The 16,187-nt window shown below is 39.1% G+C and overlaps 1 protein-coding gene across 1 annotated transcript in view; it reads left to right on the top strand.

Moving 5' to 3' along the window:
* The window catches only part of KLHL14 (kelch like family member 14), a gene marked incomplete at its 3' end in the record, with an annotated part of 103,572 nt that extends 88,691 nt beyond the window's left edge, over nt 1-14,881 (top strand). The window contains exons 5-9 of the mRNA XM_080919781.1: nt 1,266-1,344; nt 8,448-8,638; nt 8,716-8,874; nt 12,499-12,656; nt 14,741-14,881. Coding sequence (XP_080775907.1) covers nt 1,266-1,344; nt 8,448-8,638; nt 8,716-8,874; nt 12,499-12,656; nt 14,741-14,881 — 728 coding nt within the window. The remainder of the gene's footprint in view (nt 1-1,265; nt 1,345-8,447; nt 8,639-8,715; nt 8,875-12,498; nt 12,657-14,740) is intronic.
* Nucleotides 14,882-16,187: the final 1,306 nt, after the last annotated feature.

Genomic DNA, 16,187 nt, shown 5'->3' with positions numbered 1-16,187 from the left:
CCTGCCCACATGATAATTAGGTACTATGTTATGACCAGTCAGCTCTTTCCACCTGCATCTCTACCCCAGAAACAGTAAAATAGGTCTGTCTACTCTGTCTCACTGAAGAGAAAACAAAAGAACAAAACTGATTTCACAACTTACTCCTTAGTTTCTGCTTGCTCCCTACTTAGTCTTTGTCAGTCCAGTAAACTGTGTGACCTTCAAGCCATTCACTCAGGCTAAAAATCAGACAACTCTGCTTAGTGACGCACCTTCTCTTGTACAAAAGAGATGCTATTTGGATAAGCCTGTACAGTGGACTTCAAACTTGACCACGTCTCAGTCATTTGAGCACATATGTGTTGGCATTCTATTTATTCATGGGGAGAAATCTGGTACCGTTGCCTAGTTACATATCAATGAACAAAGGTAGTGTTTGGGTTGAGGCCTTGGCTTTGAGTTGGTTTCCACCTCTAGTGCTACAGGAAAAGTACCCTGTGCTCATTAGCTTCCAAGGTTCACTTTGATGTCAGTACGTATGCAAAATAACCTTCATTTTAATACCCTGGAAGCGCTAATGTGCTTTATAAGCTCAGCAGAGGGGATAAGCTGGTTTAGCAGCTCAAAAGACTCATTCTTGCTTCCCGGTTCAGCCCTTGTGCTTAGGTCACAACAGAGGTGCATCTCTCAGATGCACACACAGAGCTTCTGTGATAAGCATGAGACCCATCATCACCACTGCTGCCGTTTCCATGGGGAGACCACGATCAGGTTTTGGGTCAATAAAAACTAAATGCTAATAGTGGGGAAATGGGCAAGTGGAGGGCTCAAATATATAGAAAATATTTTACTTTTCTCTTATCATTATTTCTCTAGAAAATTTTAATACTTTTAGGACAAAAATGTATTAATAAAAATGACTAGCCAGATATGTCATACAAGGAATTTTTTTAAATGGAGAATTTGGGGAGAGTAATGTCTTGTTTTTAAAACATATAAACATCAAAACACAGAAAACTTGATCCCGATATGCTAATAGTTTATTAAAGCTGCATTTGGCACGGTTGATTCGGGTGAGTCGGTCACAACAATAGAGAGAATCTGGAATGAGGAAACACATTTTCGGAAAGGCATTCCTGCCTCTCATGCCTTGTTACCGGGTCCTTGAACTTAATTTATGCTTCTTAATCCTGACAACAGAGATTAAAAAAAAAAAAACTGATAAATGTGCAAATCAAGAAAGAGATCTGGATTTTCACTGTCTCAAAATGTATTTTTTACAGGAAAACATAGTACAAATTTTGTCAGCCGGTATGACCCCCGGTTTAACAGTTGGATCCAACTTCCACCCATGCAAGAACGGTAAGACTGTGCTTCTTTTGTCCGATGCATGCTGGACTGCTGTACAGAAACATGGGTCCTAAGGAGTGCTGAGCAGGGCCCACGAATGTGGTTTAAGAAGAAGTGCTAACCACCGCTTACCAAGTTAGGTTGCTGACCGTGTAAATGAAACTAATAATGAATTATTTGTCCTAACATGAGGATGAAAATGTATGCAGTGTATCTTCTTTGACCATTGGGATAACATTTTGGAAACGACTCTGTAGCCACTAGTTAAATGGTTTTTATCAATGGTAATGGAATAGGTCCTCAAAACGGTCTGCCATCTTCATAGCAGCCTATCTGCATGGCAACATAAAAGCTTCTATATTAAATATTGAAGAATTCAAAGTAGATGCGATATTTAACATTAAAACTCCAGATTTGACATTTAACTCTGTATTTAAGTTTAGTATTTCAAGAGCTCAGATCATTTGTAAGTGCAGATCAAGAATGGGTCATTTATTAGCTTGAAAATATTAATCATAACTGGCCATGCTGGCACATTCCTGCAATCCCAGCACTTGGGAGTGGAGGCAGGATGACCCAGAATGTACAATACTAGGTTCAAGTGCATAGCAGTAACAAGGCCCGACTGGAGTATATTAGACCCTGTTCCCCAAAAGCAAACAAAAAAATTGCCATCCATATTTTCATACACAGAACATTTATCTCTGGTCTCTTAGATACCAAAGGACAGCATGGGTAATGTATGTATGAATATTTTATTTCTGTATTCGATCATGATGCCATGCCTTTGTATGCACACGGTAATGTATATGCATGTTAGATTTTAACAACTTAACTCTTTTGACGTTCTTTTAAGCAAATTGTCAAATAAGATGATGACAATAAACCACAACTTCTTTTCTCCTCCTCATCAAGAATTTAAAAAGCCGTAGGCTGTGTTCTTTTTCTTTCGTGTTCAAAAGAACGAACCTCTTTTTGTTTCATCATTCAAGTAGGTAGCACTGAGATCAAAGTGGACCCTTAGCATAGGTTTCATGTTAAAGATAATCTTCATGAAATAGCATTTACTACAAAAGAGCATGGGTCTATTTAACTATTAATAAGCTCAATATCTTATCACCCCATATGAATGGATTAAAAGCCTCTTAGATGACCAGCAATGCATGTTGACAATCTCAGTGCTCAGAAGCCCAATTCAGAGGGGTTTTGACTTGGAGGCCAGCCTGGGCTGTACTGTTAGAACCTGTCTCAAATCTATAAATAATCCTCTGAAATAATACGATAAAAATGAGACTCTTTGAGGAGATCCCACACTATAAGCTGGAAATATCCAGACAATGTGTTTGCCCCACAAGCTCGTTAAAGAAGACCTCTCTCATTCTCTCCACTGTACCTGGAGAAATCCTGCCAAGTCAATCATTATCCAGACAACCTCGTGAGTCACAAGGTTCCTGCTGTCACTCTTTAGCACACTCCAGCACTTCCTTCTGAGTTTGAGCTCCTAGCAACTGTTACAGTAACTGTCTCACTTTGCCCTTTAAATCAAAACCATTCTAGAAAGTTCTATTTGCAAAAGAATCATCAACACATGTTTGAAATGTCATTGTCTCATCACCAGCATCCCCTTTGCTGGGGGCTGTACACCATGATAATTAACCTTCACGCCTTCAGCGTGGGAGGCATAACTCACGTCGCGGTCAATTGTCTCACGATAGAGCCCCTAAGGATGGAAAGTATTGCTACAAACCTAATTAGTAATTTTTTTAGGATGTGTATTGTTTACTTGATTGTCTATAATGACGTCCTCTGGGGCAGGGTGGCCTAGCATGGCGAGGTCCTACTTAGACAATTTTTAGCAGCTCATTGACCTTATGAAAAGAACTGCCATGGTCTGTCGGCGTTCAGCAGCCACCGTTGACAGGATGAACTGTTCAGCGTTTCTCTCGAAGTCATTATGGTATATCATGTCAGGTCCTGAGTAAAACAAGTTTTCTTTCTTTTGTTTGTCTCTTTTAAGGTTTAGAGCAATCAAGTCAATAGAGTGCATAACTCCTTCCAGAAAGAGCTGAGTAGGAAAATACAGACCTCCAGAATATCCCGTATTCTTCTAGCGCCATCTCTCCTGTAGGCGGGTTGGCCCATGCGCAATCCATCACTTCAAATGAAATGTGTCTTTTGCCATTGCCGAGCTTCCCTTCAAGATAGCAATGACCACCAGTGCTATACATGGTCATTAAACATAGGAGGAAGGAACCCAAGATAAATGAACAATTCCACATCAGAGATACTTATCGAAATGTTTAAGCTAATTTTACAAGGCATAGATCATGAAATTCTTCATCTACCTGTTTTTATTATTCTCTTGCCAAAGGGCTGAAACATTCTTATGCTGATAAGTTATCAGATTGATTGAGAATAAGAGAAATGTGTTGTAAGTCATATCAGGGGCAAATCATCTTTACAGAGCAGGAATTGACTCTTAGGCTATTTTACCTAGTCTGCTCATCCAGTGAGCTTGAATAAAGCTGCTGAGTATCCTTCCTGGTCAACAGGGAGTTAGACATATGGCCTCTAGGCTTATACAACCATGGATGAGCTCACAAACTCCATGCTTTCTAGCTATAAATTTACAAGCAAAAGATTGAATGAAATACAATCTTAAATATGCATGATGGAAAGTAATGATTACTTTTTCCAAGATGCCTCCAATAGCCAATAGTTTGGCAAGGTAGGATAAACCCCCCATGAGCCCTGATTGTGTTTGGCTGATGACAGGCCCAGTGTGTACATACATGTGAACACACCAGGACCCAATGGGCAATTCTAAACTGATCCTCACACAGAGGTCCCTGGTTATACTCAGTGGTCACACAATGAAACAAAAAGACAGAAACTTGGCAAAGGATTTTATAAGGAAGTGGGCTGCAGGGGGAGATGAGAAGGGTGGGGGTAAGAGTAGTCACAATGCATCATCTACATGCATGAAATTATCAATGAATATATTTAATACAAATAATAATAATAATAATAATGAGGGCTGATGTACTATCTGGGTCTTAGATTTAGGATTGATTCTGCCTCAAGAGAGGGAAAAATTTAAAAACTTAGAACATGAGAAGTGCTTTGGTGGTGTCTATTGTTTAAAGTAAAATAGACATTTTATATTTAGAGTAATAAAGCAGAATTTTTTAGTCCCTAGCTAATTTATAAGAAGTGGGGAAAAGAGCAGTTTCAGAACAATAACAGCTCTCTGTTTCACTGAGTCAAAAACTAGAAGCTAACATGCCCATAGCATGCCCAAATTTAAATAGTATTGGAGAAACTATGGGAGAAAATACTCAGCTTGAAAAATCTCATTTTTAACTTGATGATGCAAGTCAACAATGCAAACTAGGCTAAGATTCAGTCTTATGCTTTAGGGTAAATATCATTTAATACAACTAGATGATACTACATAGACATATAAATAGATAGGTGATAAATGGACAGATAAATGGTAGAAAATGATGGATGACAGATGAATAGGTGATGGATGTATAAATTATGAGTGCTAGACATATAGATGAAGATAGATAGATAGATAGATAGATAGATAGATAGATAGATAGATAGATAGATAGATAAGGAAGGATAAATGATCATGAGGGTCAACAGGACTTTTAAAGATCATAAATTAAGCAGAGTTTAAAGTACACTTGTGAAAGTTATTTGTTAGCCTGTCAAATCTTATCTCAGAAGTGCTACATATTGTTTCTGTCAGTGAGAAGAAGAAGAAATGAACAATGTGACATTATGACAGTGTAAATTCCTTTAGGGAATATTTAATAGGATTGAACTAACCTTTCACAAATAGCATTAGCCAAGTGTGCTTTTTCTACAGAGAAGAGAGAAAACCTAGTCTGGTAATATCTGAACCTGGAACTCAGTGTTGAGATATCCTCAAGCCCTGTTTCTGCCATGCATTTCAGGAATGCACAAGTTGGCCGTGAGAGGAATTCTGTGGGAGAGTCATGAGCATCACTGTAGGAATTGCACAGATTGCACTTTGAGTCAGAAAGTGCTATCCACTGAGTCTTTCCAACTTAGATCCCAATCCACTGTGTGTATAAGACCAAGAGTACAGGAGGATTACCAAGCCAGTTCTGTCAGGCTGACTTGGTGTCAGAGGCCAAGAAACCAGTTCAGAACAAAATGAGAAATCTGAAATGTAGAGCAGAAAGGGGGCGTTCACAATGCCAGAGGGAGTCTACCCATTATTCCTTACAAACCCAACACCTATCAGGAGTGCCTGACATCCTGTAGATGAGTACTGAAAAGAACTCACCATTCCCAACCTACAGTCAGCAGACCAATTATGCAGTGGTGACTCTTTATAGTGCAGTCAGTAACCGTATCCTTCAGAGACCCCAAGCCCATCATAGAACCATCTGGAAGGAATACACTGAGCTGTCTTGCCTCCATGATATAGAGATGTGTGTCTTCTGAAGAACCATGTCATTGTTTTCAATGAAACATTTAAACTTGAAAAGAAATAACATTAAACAATTTTGACAGATCATGTTTCTTAGAAAGCAATTGGAATCTGTCTATGCAGCTGGAAGAAGTCAGTGGACCAGCTCTTTGAACTTTATTTTGCAACTTTTAAAAATCCTAATTTTATACGAGACTCTCTCTCTCTCTCTCTCTCTCTCTCTCTCTCTCTCTCTCTCTCTCTCTCTCTCTCTCTCTCACACACACACACTCACACACACACACACACACACACCAATACTGAAGTTCACTTCATGAAATCTAATCTTTCTTTTGTCCCACTTCTCTCTTTATAATTCTTTCCGTTGTTGCTGTTCTTTATAACCTTTCAAATCTTCCACAGCAGACATTTCTTTCAAAAATATGAATGGACTATAGAAAAGAGAACTTATTAAAATATCAGCCTAAAATGATCAATAATGACCATCAGGACAATGTAAGACTATGATAAAAGCAGAACACAGTATCATCTCCCAACAGTATTACACTGAAATACTGATGAATCATGTGTGCACACAAGGCACTCTGGCCACCCTTCATTATCACAAGCTGAGCATCTGTAATCTGAAATTCAGCCCGTGTGACTTACATGTGACTTCAGCCACATGCTCACAGTAAAACATAAGCAGACTGAAAGTAGTGTGTGAAATCACTCAGAACTGATAAAGGCACTGAGAATAAACAGTTCTGAGTACCCAGCCATATGAACGGCATCTATATCAACCTCCCTTCCATGAAAGCTCAGGGAATGTTCCTGAAGGTATTGGCAGGAGGTGGGAGAGAAGATTTTGGAGCCTGAGGACAGGGAGGAAGACTGTGAAAGGATGTCATCTGAACAAGGTTTAGCTGTTGCACATGCAAACTCCCTGTAGCTGTAGTTACCTCTTCAAGGAACAAGATCAGGACGGGGAGCTCTATCCCCAGCTTAAGAGCTATTGGTCACCGTCACATTTTTCAGACATGTGGCATGAATTCGGGAAGATGGCCCCATAATCATGCACTTAGAGACAGTGCTAAACAGATCCAGTGGATACTGTACAGAAGAATACTCTGTGCAGGTAACTACTTGTTTAAAGATGGACTGAAGAGTAAGTGTGTAAAGTTCAAAGAAAACTGAAATGTATTTTATATTTAGATTTGGGTCCCTTCCCCATCTTCTCTATATAAATCTTCTTAAATATAAAGATTCCTGAAATCCAAGACATTTCTGGCCCTAAGCACTCGAATAAGAGCCTTGGATTCTATTGGGACTGGTTCACGAGGGCCAACGTTTAAACTTCCTATCGACAGTTTCTGCAAAGAGACAAATGATGACTGCATATTCCCTGGGAGATGGGTACCTACCATCCCCATGGTACTGGAGAGCCATCTGACACTGGGAGCAGTTATGTACTGCATCAAAAGTCCCACACATAATAAAACAACCAGAGAGCCTTATTTTGTAAGTCACACATTGTCCATCATGGTGCCATGCACTTGCTCCCAGATGTTTCCATATTTCATACACACAACTTAGAAAACTGCAAGTAATATAGGTGACAAGGTAAGAGTTTCCAGCACTCTCCATATTGCAACGGATGCTGCACAAGAACCTCATCAGCAATTTTCATAGTCAATCACGTCCTTCAAGGTCTTAGCACTTACCAATAATCTTTATTTAGTCCCGGACCACAGGTATGCCATTCTGGTCATCGTAGGTCTGCACATCATAACTGTGTCTTAGATCACTGAGCCCTCATCTTTCCTACTCCTCGTGTCTAACTAGCTCTGTATCCCATGTTCTGCCAGCAGCACGGCTTTCATATTACTTCTTTTCATTTCTTCTACTCAAAGTCTAAATCAGCTGTTCAGTATCTCCTACCTAAGTCATATCTTACCTCTCAACTGCTCGCCTAGCCTTTCAATGAATTTCAAACATTTGCCTTTGAAAGTAGAGCAGGCAAATCCTGTCGGTAGTGTCTTTTGATCAGAGAACTAAAATCATTCAAAAGCATGGTTAGAATCAATAGCAAAAGCTCCCAGACGAAATTCCTGTCATTGGTGTTAGAAGGCAAATATATATGTTAGAAAGCAAATATATAGAAAAGACTATACAAAGTTCACTAAAGTTAGTCTATTTGCAGTCGTACTAGGAGGGGAAAGTGATAATTGAAGAGAAATTTTGATGATGCAGTTTTCTAATAAATTAGGAACAATGACCCTTGAAGGACCGTAAAGAAAGTGAATGTCAAGATAATTTATTATTGTTACATTATCTACCTCATTTTTCACTTTGTCTTACTGAACTATGATATCCTTAGAAAGCACCAAACATCCCTAACATTAATGAACATTTGAGCAGCGCATTAAAAAGCCAAAAGATAAGAGCAGACCCAAAGCGTTGCTGACTTTCTCATTTCTTTGCATTTCAACAGCAAAAGTAATAACTGGAGTGACTGATGCGTAGCATTGCTATGCATGGCCATGGATTTAGGAGGCAAATGAGTAATGATCAAGGGTTCAGAGCCCACTCTGAAGAAGGTCCCCCTTACTGCATTTCAAGTGATATTCTAGAGACTTACCGAGAGCCGTTGTTTTCATTGTAGAAGAGCCAGCTTCTATGCATGCCGCCTAGACAAGCATTTATATGTGATCGGCGGGCGGAACGAAACTGGCTACCTGTCCAGTGTGGAGTGCTACAACCTGGACACAAACGAGTGGCGATATGTGTCCTCTCTGCCTCAGCCTCTGGCAGCCCACGCAGGAGCAGTGCACAATGGGAAAATATATATTTCAGGCAAGCCATTCTTCCAACTTTCTTTGAGAGGTTCACTGCCCAAGGCTCTTACTTGACCCAGATGTGTCTGTCCGCAGGGGGTGTGCACAATGGTGAGTACGTGCCATGGTTGTATTGCTATGACCCGGTCATGGATGTCTGGGCCCGCAAACAAGACATGAACACGAAACGTGCCATCCACACTCTGGCTGTGATGAATGATCGCTTGTATGCAATTGGAGGGAATCATTTGAAAGGTATTTTCTTGTTTGTTTGTTTGGTTGGTTGGTTGGTTGGTTGGTTGGGTGGTTGGGTCATTTTGTTTTGTTTTGATATGTCTAAGTAGCATTTGCATTGCATGCTCTTTGCTAAGGGGTTTCTTGTTAGATAATCACAGCTAACTGTGTAAAAAACCATGTTGAACAAAAATAATCTACTTTGTGTAGATTAACACTTCCATGGAGCAAGAACTTACTGTGTTTTAACTCTGCAGATAGGATTATGTTTAAGTTACACATTAGAGAAATGAATAATGATGTCTGGGTAGAAACAGAAGCATTAATAAATAAAAGGCACAATTTGTTGTAACTGTGAAGCCGGTGAAATAAATTACTCTTTATCTCCAAAGTTGTAGTAATGAATTGTCCTCCAGAAAATTGTTTTCTACTGCAATCATAAAAAATTGTGCTCACAGGTTCACAGAATTAATGTATGGATATCTTTTTCTTAAAGCAAAAACTTGGTGTCTAAATTTAGAGTTGTTTATTATTGAATATTTATTATTTATTATTGAATTATTTAGTGTTGAATACCAAATTATCTATGATTCTCAAACTGAATTGACTTTTTGGACTTAAAAAAAAAAGTACGGTATTTGTAAAGCCATTGCTTGGCTGCTTTTCTTCCCTGGACATGTTGGTAACTGCAGCCTTTTACAGTTTATGTCACTTTATAGAATTGCAGGTGCATGTAAAACTACATTTGGTGGGAACAGATCCATGATGCTGAAATTTACCCAACCTACCTTGGGTGTTGTAGTAAATATTAACAAGATGGTTTATCTCTTTATTGGTCCCCGAGGTCACACTCCACGGGGGCCACTTTAGTGTGGAACCAAACACACAAACTCTGTCACTTGGTCCGCAAGCTGTTCTCTCCACATAATTCTTTTCCCTGGTGGTTTACTCCACATACCCTGCTGCTTCTGTCCCTGGTGGTGGCTACTGCCCTGGCATTTTCTTTCCTCCACCACCCATCACAAACATTACTCTGAGGCCCAATAGCTTTTCATATGGGTTTCTATATTACAATCTCAATCTACAAACCCTCTATGCCATAAGATTACATCCAATAGACAAAGATACAGACTGTCCTTCTATAAGAGATAAAAGACTCACGAAATCCATTAATATATTCAATTCTACTTAATGCCAATAATGACCACCAGGATCCAAGACTGCTTTCTCCAGCTTCATTTTGATCTCCTCCGCAATCCCTGCTCCTCTTTTGTTTTCCTACCTTTTCTCCACCTACCTCTCCACTGTCCAATCATGTATCGACTTAACATAAATCTACGCTTGGGCCTAAGTTTCCTGAACTCAACACTTAGGAAACTGCTCTAATTGAACTCTAAAGTCACTGCCAGTTCCTGAGTTCACTAGAAACAGGCTGTGCTGACAGTGGTAAAGGCTGTTGTTCCTACCACAACAGAAGTCTAGAAAAAGGTTAGACGTGAAAAGGTTTTCTCATTCATAGTTACCCAGAAGTTTAATAAAAGCCGCACAGCCCAACTTTTATGTCTATAATTTGAATTCATGTTCACCCATAAAAGTTGATGCCCTATGTGTACCGGCTGCTCACCTATGTGTACCTGATTCTCTCTCCAACTGTCAGGGCTTCCTTTGTTTGTTCCTTTCAATTTTAATGCACAGTCCTCTTCTCACCACAATGTTCTAGATTAATCTTTTGGGTTTTGAAATAAATTGTTATTTTTCATTTCATTTTCACAAGACATATATCTTAGTGACCTTTATATTCAAGATTGTGGTTGGACAAAAAGACCGCATAGTAACAAGCTGAGTAAAACGAATCATGTGAATGCATATACACCAGCATAAGCATGAGTGCATCAAAAGTCTAGAGAGTGGAGGACATAGTTCAGTTAGTGATGTTTGCCTAGCTGTGATACATAAAGCTCTGGAATAAAAACCTAGTGTCAAAGGAAACAGACATAATTGTGCACACTTATAATCCCAGCACAGAGGAGGCTGAGGCAAAAGAATCAATGTTTAGCATCAGCCTTGGCTACGTACTACATTGAAGGGCAGGGCTATCTGAGACACTCTCTTCCTCTCCTCCTCCCTCCTTCCCTTTCTCCCTATCTCCCTCCCCCTCTCATCTCTCTCTCTCTCTCTCTCTCTCTCATATTCATATGTCTTATATATAGACACGTAAAAATATAGTTCTATGTGTATGTATGTATATGTAGCGTGTGTGTGTGTGTGTGTGTGTGTGTGTGTGTGTGTGTGTGTGTGAATAATTTCAGGAAGCATTATAAAGAGGAAAGTTATGGTTTAAATCCCAGTTTGAAATAAATTTAATGTTGTATCATCCCACTCAAGACATGAACTGCAGCATGTCTGTGAAAAGGAGGCATGAATGTCTCTTTTTGTGAGACTTGTACTCAGCGTATGATATGAGGCACAAAGATGTATATGTCCCTGAACAAGACCTTAGAGTCTCAGGATATAGAATTTTCCCCATATGCACATTTTAAGTAGATATAAAATTTGCAGTAGGCATATTGTTCTATTTTAACACCACTTGTGTAGTTTATTTTGTATAAGAAATTAGTGGTTAGAAATAACATGCCTTCTTTCTCAAGAATGAAAATTATTCCTTTGAATTTGTCTTTTCAACTATGTTTGAAGAGTCATGGTATTTGTTAATGTATGCATATAGATTGTCAGCTAAAATTCCATAGCATGCATTTAAGTAGAAAAAAAAATCATCTTTACTGTCTTTCTTTCTTACTATGTAGCCCAGTCTAGCCTTGAAACCATGATCTTCCTGTCTGTCTCCATTGATGAGTTACAGCCCTCTGCTCTTCTTTCCACCTCTTAGAGGACTTTTCCATAACTGGGGTAATGACAAGGTCACCAAGAACAATGTGGGTTCTGGGCCTTAGTGGAATCTTTACAGCCATCTGGACAAGCCTGTCTCAAAAAACAAAGTGGGTCATACATGAAGAATAATATCTGAGGTTCATCTTTAGTATACACACACACACACACACACACACACACACACACACACAGTAAGGAGGCAGCAGAGATGAAGATCCTCCGAGCTTTCAGCCCCAGCTCCAAACACTCCTCTAATCATTGAAATTATTTATACACATAGGCAGATCCTACAGAAGGATTAAGAATTTGAATAATTAATTTAATTGATTAAACTGTTCTGGGAGAGCTAAATATTTAAGAAAAACAATAAACTTTAGTCTGTAGAAGTTTGAGCTCTGAGGCACATACATCTGTATACAGATGGTGCATTTATAATGCACATGCATGTTGTGTTGTTGTATTAAATCTTTTAAAATAATGCTGTAATAAATCATTTTAATAAGGTCTACCCCTGTGTTATCAACCTTATGACATCAGCTTAGGCTTAGTTAATCCAAAACATCCAAAAACTACTGCGGGTTGTTTGTTTTTGGAAGTTCTTGGTATTTCCCAATTTCACTAATGAAATTAGTCATCAAAATCACGATTTCATTGTCTTCAAAGTTACTTCATAAATCCAGTGCTTTTTTTTTAAGTAGCCTCAAATGGACTGTGGAAGTCACTTTTTCCTTCATACTGCCTTCTGCTGTCACCTAGGTTTCTCCCACCTTGATGTCATGCTTGTGGAGTGCTATGACCCAAAAGGCGACCAGTGGAATATTCTCCAAACTCCCATCCTGGAGGGTCGAAGTGGCCCTGGCTGTGCGGTGCTTGATGACAGCATTTATCTGGTTGGAGGCTACAGCTGGAGTATGGTGTGTTTGTGTTTCTCCCTCTTCCCTTTATGTGTGCTTGCTTCTGTCTGTTTACCCCGGTATACCACCGTGCTGTGTGTACTCCTAAGAATGGCCGGTTCATGTGCAGTGACATAGTATGTGATCAGGGGACAGCAAGTCTAAAAAGTTCCTGAGTAGAACAGGAAAAGCATGGAAATTAATTCTTCAATGTCTGCAAATTGTATTTAGCGCATGAGATTTGCTTTACGCCCCTTTCCGTATTGAAATTTTCCAAACATAAACAAAGGTTGGAAGGACGGACAGTAGACTCTGCTTTCCTGATCACCCAGTGACATCATCCACCAACAGACTCCTTCTTTTTAGTTTGAAAAATATGTGAATCGAATCCACAATGTCCTATTTCACCTTAAAAGTTTCAGTATTTATCTTTTTGAAAAGTTATTCACTTATATGAACATGCTATTACTTACAATATTCAAAGAGTTACAATAATTGCTGTATGCCCACTTCAAACTTAGATTTTTTTCCTATTGTCTTAAAACTTGCATTTTTCAAATCAAAACATTCAATTCAAGATCCAGTAAGTCTCACAAATATTTGATTGTCATGTTTTATAGATCCCCGATGTCTAGAATATTACCTCTGGCCCACTTTTAGTTTCTTGTCTTGTTGACAAAATAATCTCACTGTCACCCAGAATACCCCACACTGTGGGAATGTTAATAACATCTTTGAACTGTTGAGTTCTTCAGAGTAGATGTTAATCAGGAGTCGACTAGGCTTTGACTTTCTATTGTTTATTTACAATTTTTATTTTGTGTTCATGCTATTTTTCTCTAAAAAGAAAGAAAAGAAGGAAGAAATGGAGAAAAACTAAAGGTCTGAGACAAAGAGGCTGAGTGTTTAGATTATATATCAGGAAAGAGCTCAGGCTTGGCAGTCAGTTTCATTGCTCTCTCGGTGACAACTATTTTTGTATTGCCTTATTTATTGCTGTAAGTTTTATAAGGTCAATTTGGAGCTCTAAAAACATTAGTTTCATTTAATTTACGTCAAGCAAGTTTATGACGTAAGTTTTGAGGCTCTTTTAAAAGTTAGTTACATAAAGACAAATACAAGTTGACAGATAAAGCTAGATTTTCAGCCTGCTGTCTAAAGCAGACTGCGCACTACAAGAACATACATTCAGAAAATACCGTAAGTTTTGTTGGGGGATTTTGTTTTCTATGACTGGATTTGGAAAGAAAAATATTACTCAAGCATTAGCCTTAAAGTTGACAATGACGCCAAAATTAGAACCATTGTTCATTTTCTGTGTGGTCTCTTGAAAATAAGTAAATCAGTTTACTCTAAATGGACTTGCTATCTTGGCTCCATTCTCTCCAGTAAAAAAAAAAAAAAAAAAAAAAAAACATAAAAGCAAAGAAATAATGTAACAATCTAGCATCCACTTTACTTCAACTATTTAAATAGAAATGTGAATTTGTCTTTACTTGTCTTTAATTTAAACCTACTGAAAATTTCCATTTTGGGTCAAGTATTTGAAAGTGACCACTGAGCATTAGGTATTTGTTTTTGATCACCAGCTATCAAAAATACACCACAAGGGCCAGAGAGGTAGGTAGCTTGGTCAGTCAAGTCCTGTTCTGCCTGCCTGAAGACTTAAAAATGAAGCTTCTAGATGTGATGGCTCGTGATTTTAGTGTAAGCATTAGGAAGGTAGATGAGGCAGACGCTAGCCCACTTGGCAAATTCCAAGCCCTGTCTTGAGAAGGGGTAGAGATTTGTTAGGAACAACACTAGAGGTTGTCTTTTGTCCTCCGAAAATGAATATGTGTATGCAAGCATGCTCACTTACACACATGTGCACACATGCTATCGACCACACACGCACACACACACCCACACACTCACACAATAGTATGAGATTTTGAAATGTTAATTTCAGATATTTCAATAGAACACACGAGTTGAAAGCCCATTGAGTTGATTTGAAATGTTTAAGGCTGAGCGGAGATCTTCCCAGTGTAGGTGTGGAGAGTAACATTGCTATTCTGATCTAAATACCCTCCCACTAAGTTCTCCCTGATCTGCCATTCCAGGGTGCCTACAAGTCATCTACAATCTGCTATTGTCCAGAAAAAGGAACCTGGACAGAACTTGAAGGAGATGTGGCTGAACCTCTGGCAGGCCCAGCCTGTGCAACAGTCATTCTACCAGCCTGTGTACCCTACAACAAATGACAGCAGGAAACCCTGGCACAGTGCCACATTTAGGATGCAGGGACAGGTGGTGTTCTGCCCTGCGTGAACCATGCATTCCAATGGTACAAATGCCCAAGTCCACCTTTGGTTTCTGATGACTTACAAGTGACTGCAGAAGAAAGAGATCTGGTCTTGAGCAGAGACTGTTGTTTGCAACTCAGATCACACTCAACTTGTGGTGACAGACTCTTCCATATCAGGCTGGTTTCATCTTGTTCCACCTTTACACAAACTCATGTGGAGCTGAACTTTTGATAAGGAAAAGATAAACCATAGAAGCCTGGTACCAGAGACCTAAGATCCATGTTGTGCATTGTTTCCTAACTGCATGTGATAGACTTGGACATTTGGAGAATATTTTGTACATGAATGATTCAAAATCCAACCCACCAAAATAGTTACCCTGTATTCTAGAAACTCTTACTTGATTCTGTATTGGTAAATGCTTGGCTTCTTCACCACCTCCATAGGTAACACAGCAAAAGAAAGACCACAGAAGATGGAAGACAGGCATCTTTGTTTCCGCACGGTCATATTTCCTATTTCTTGCAGCTTCTCATGGGGTCGAGAAAAGTAAGTTGGTCTCTTTGGCAGAGTCTTAATTGTGTGTCTTTGATATTCCCTGAAAATTAATAAGTGCACTCTTGCTCTCCAAGTCCCAGGAACGTATGCTTCCTCACTTCTTATAGCATTTTAAGTAATGAACATAAGGCAATTCACCTCAAAATAGAAGACCAACAACTTTATCACGGAATATCTCAGAAATTCTGCTGGATAACACTTTGTTCCCATTTAATCTATAATAAGAGCTGGCAAATCACTTTCAGAAATTCAGGTACACACAGGAAACTTTCTCTCAAGTACAACCCAATTATTTTTCTGATTCTTCGAACACATGACTTCCAGCTGAAGAAATGGCTCAGTGGTTCAAAGCACTTGCTTCACAAGGCAGAAGAACTGGGTTTTTGGTTCTCAGCACCAATGTGGCAACTTACAATCATCCATAACTCTAGATCCAGGGCATCCATTGTGCCAGACCCACGTACAGTTCACTTACAAACTTGGAAACAAAACACTTGTACACATAAAATAAAAATAAATAACTCTTATAAAATGTTTATTTTAAAAAATGGACTTACAAACTCCTAGTACCCAATGGCACACTTCCTCACCTTTGTCTGTTTGGCTCCAGATACCTAATTCTCATTCTTCCTCCACTTATCCCATCGTTTGCTGTCACTGGAGATGCCTGGACTTTGTCAAGTGGGCAACTGATTCTTGTTTT

The sequence above is a fragment of the Micromys minutus genome (assembly GCF_963924665.1).
Source record: "Micromys minutus genome assembly, chromosome: 8".
Classification (NCBI taxonomy): Eukaryota; Metazoa; Chordata; class Mammalia; order Rodentia; family Muridae; genus Micromys; species Micromys minutus.
This window is presented reverse-complemented; position numbering and strand designations above follow the sequence as displayed.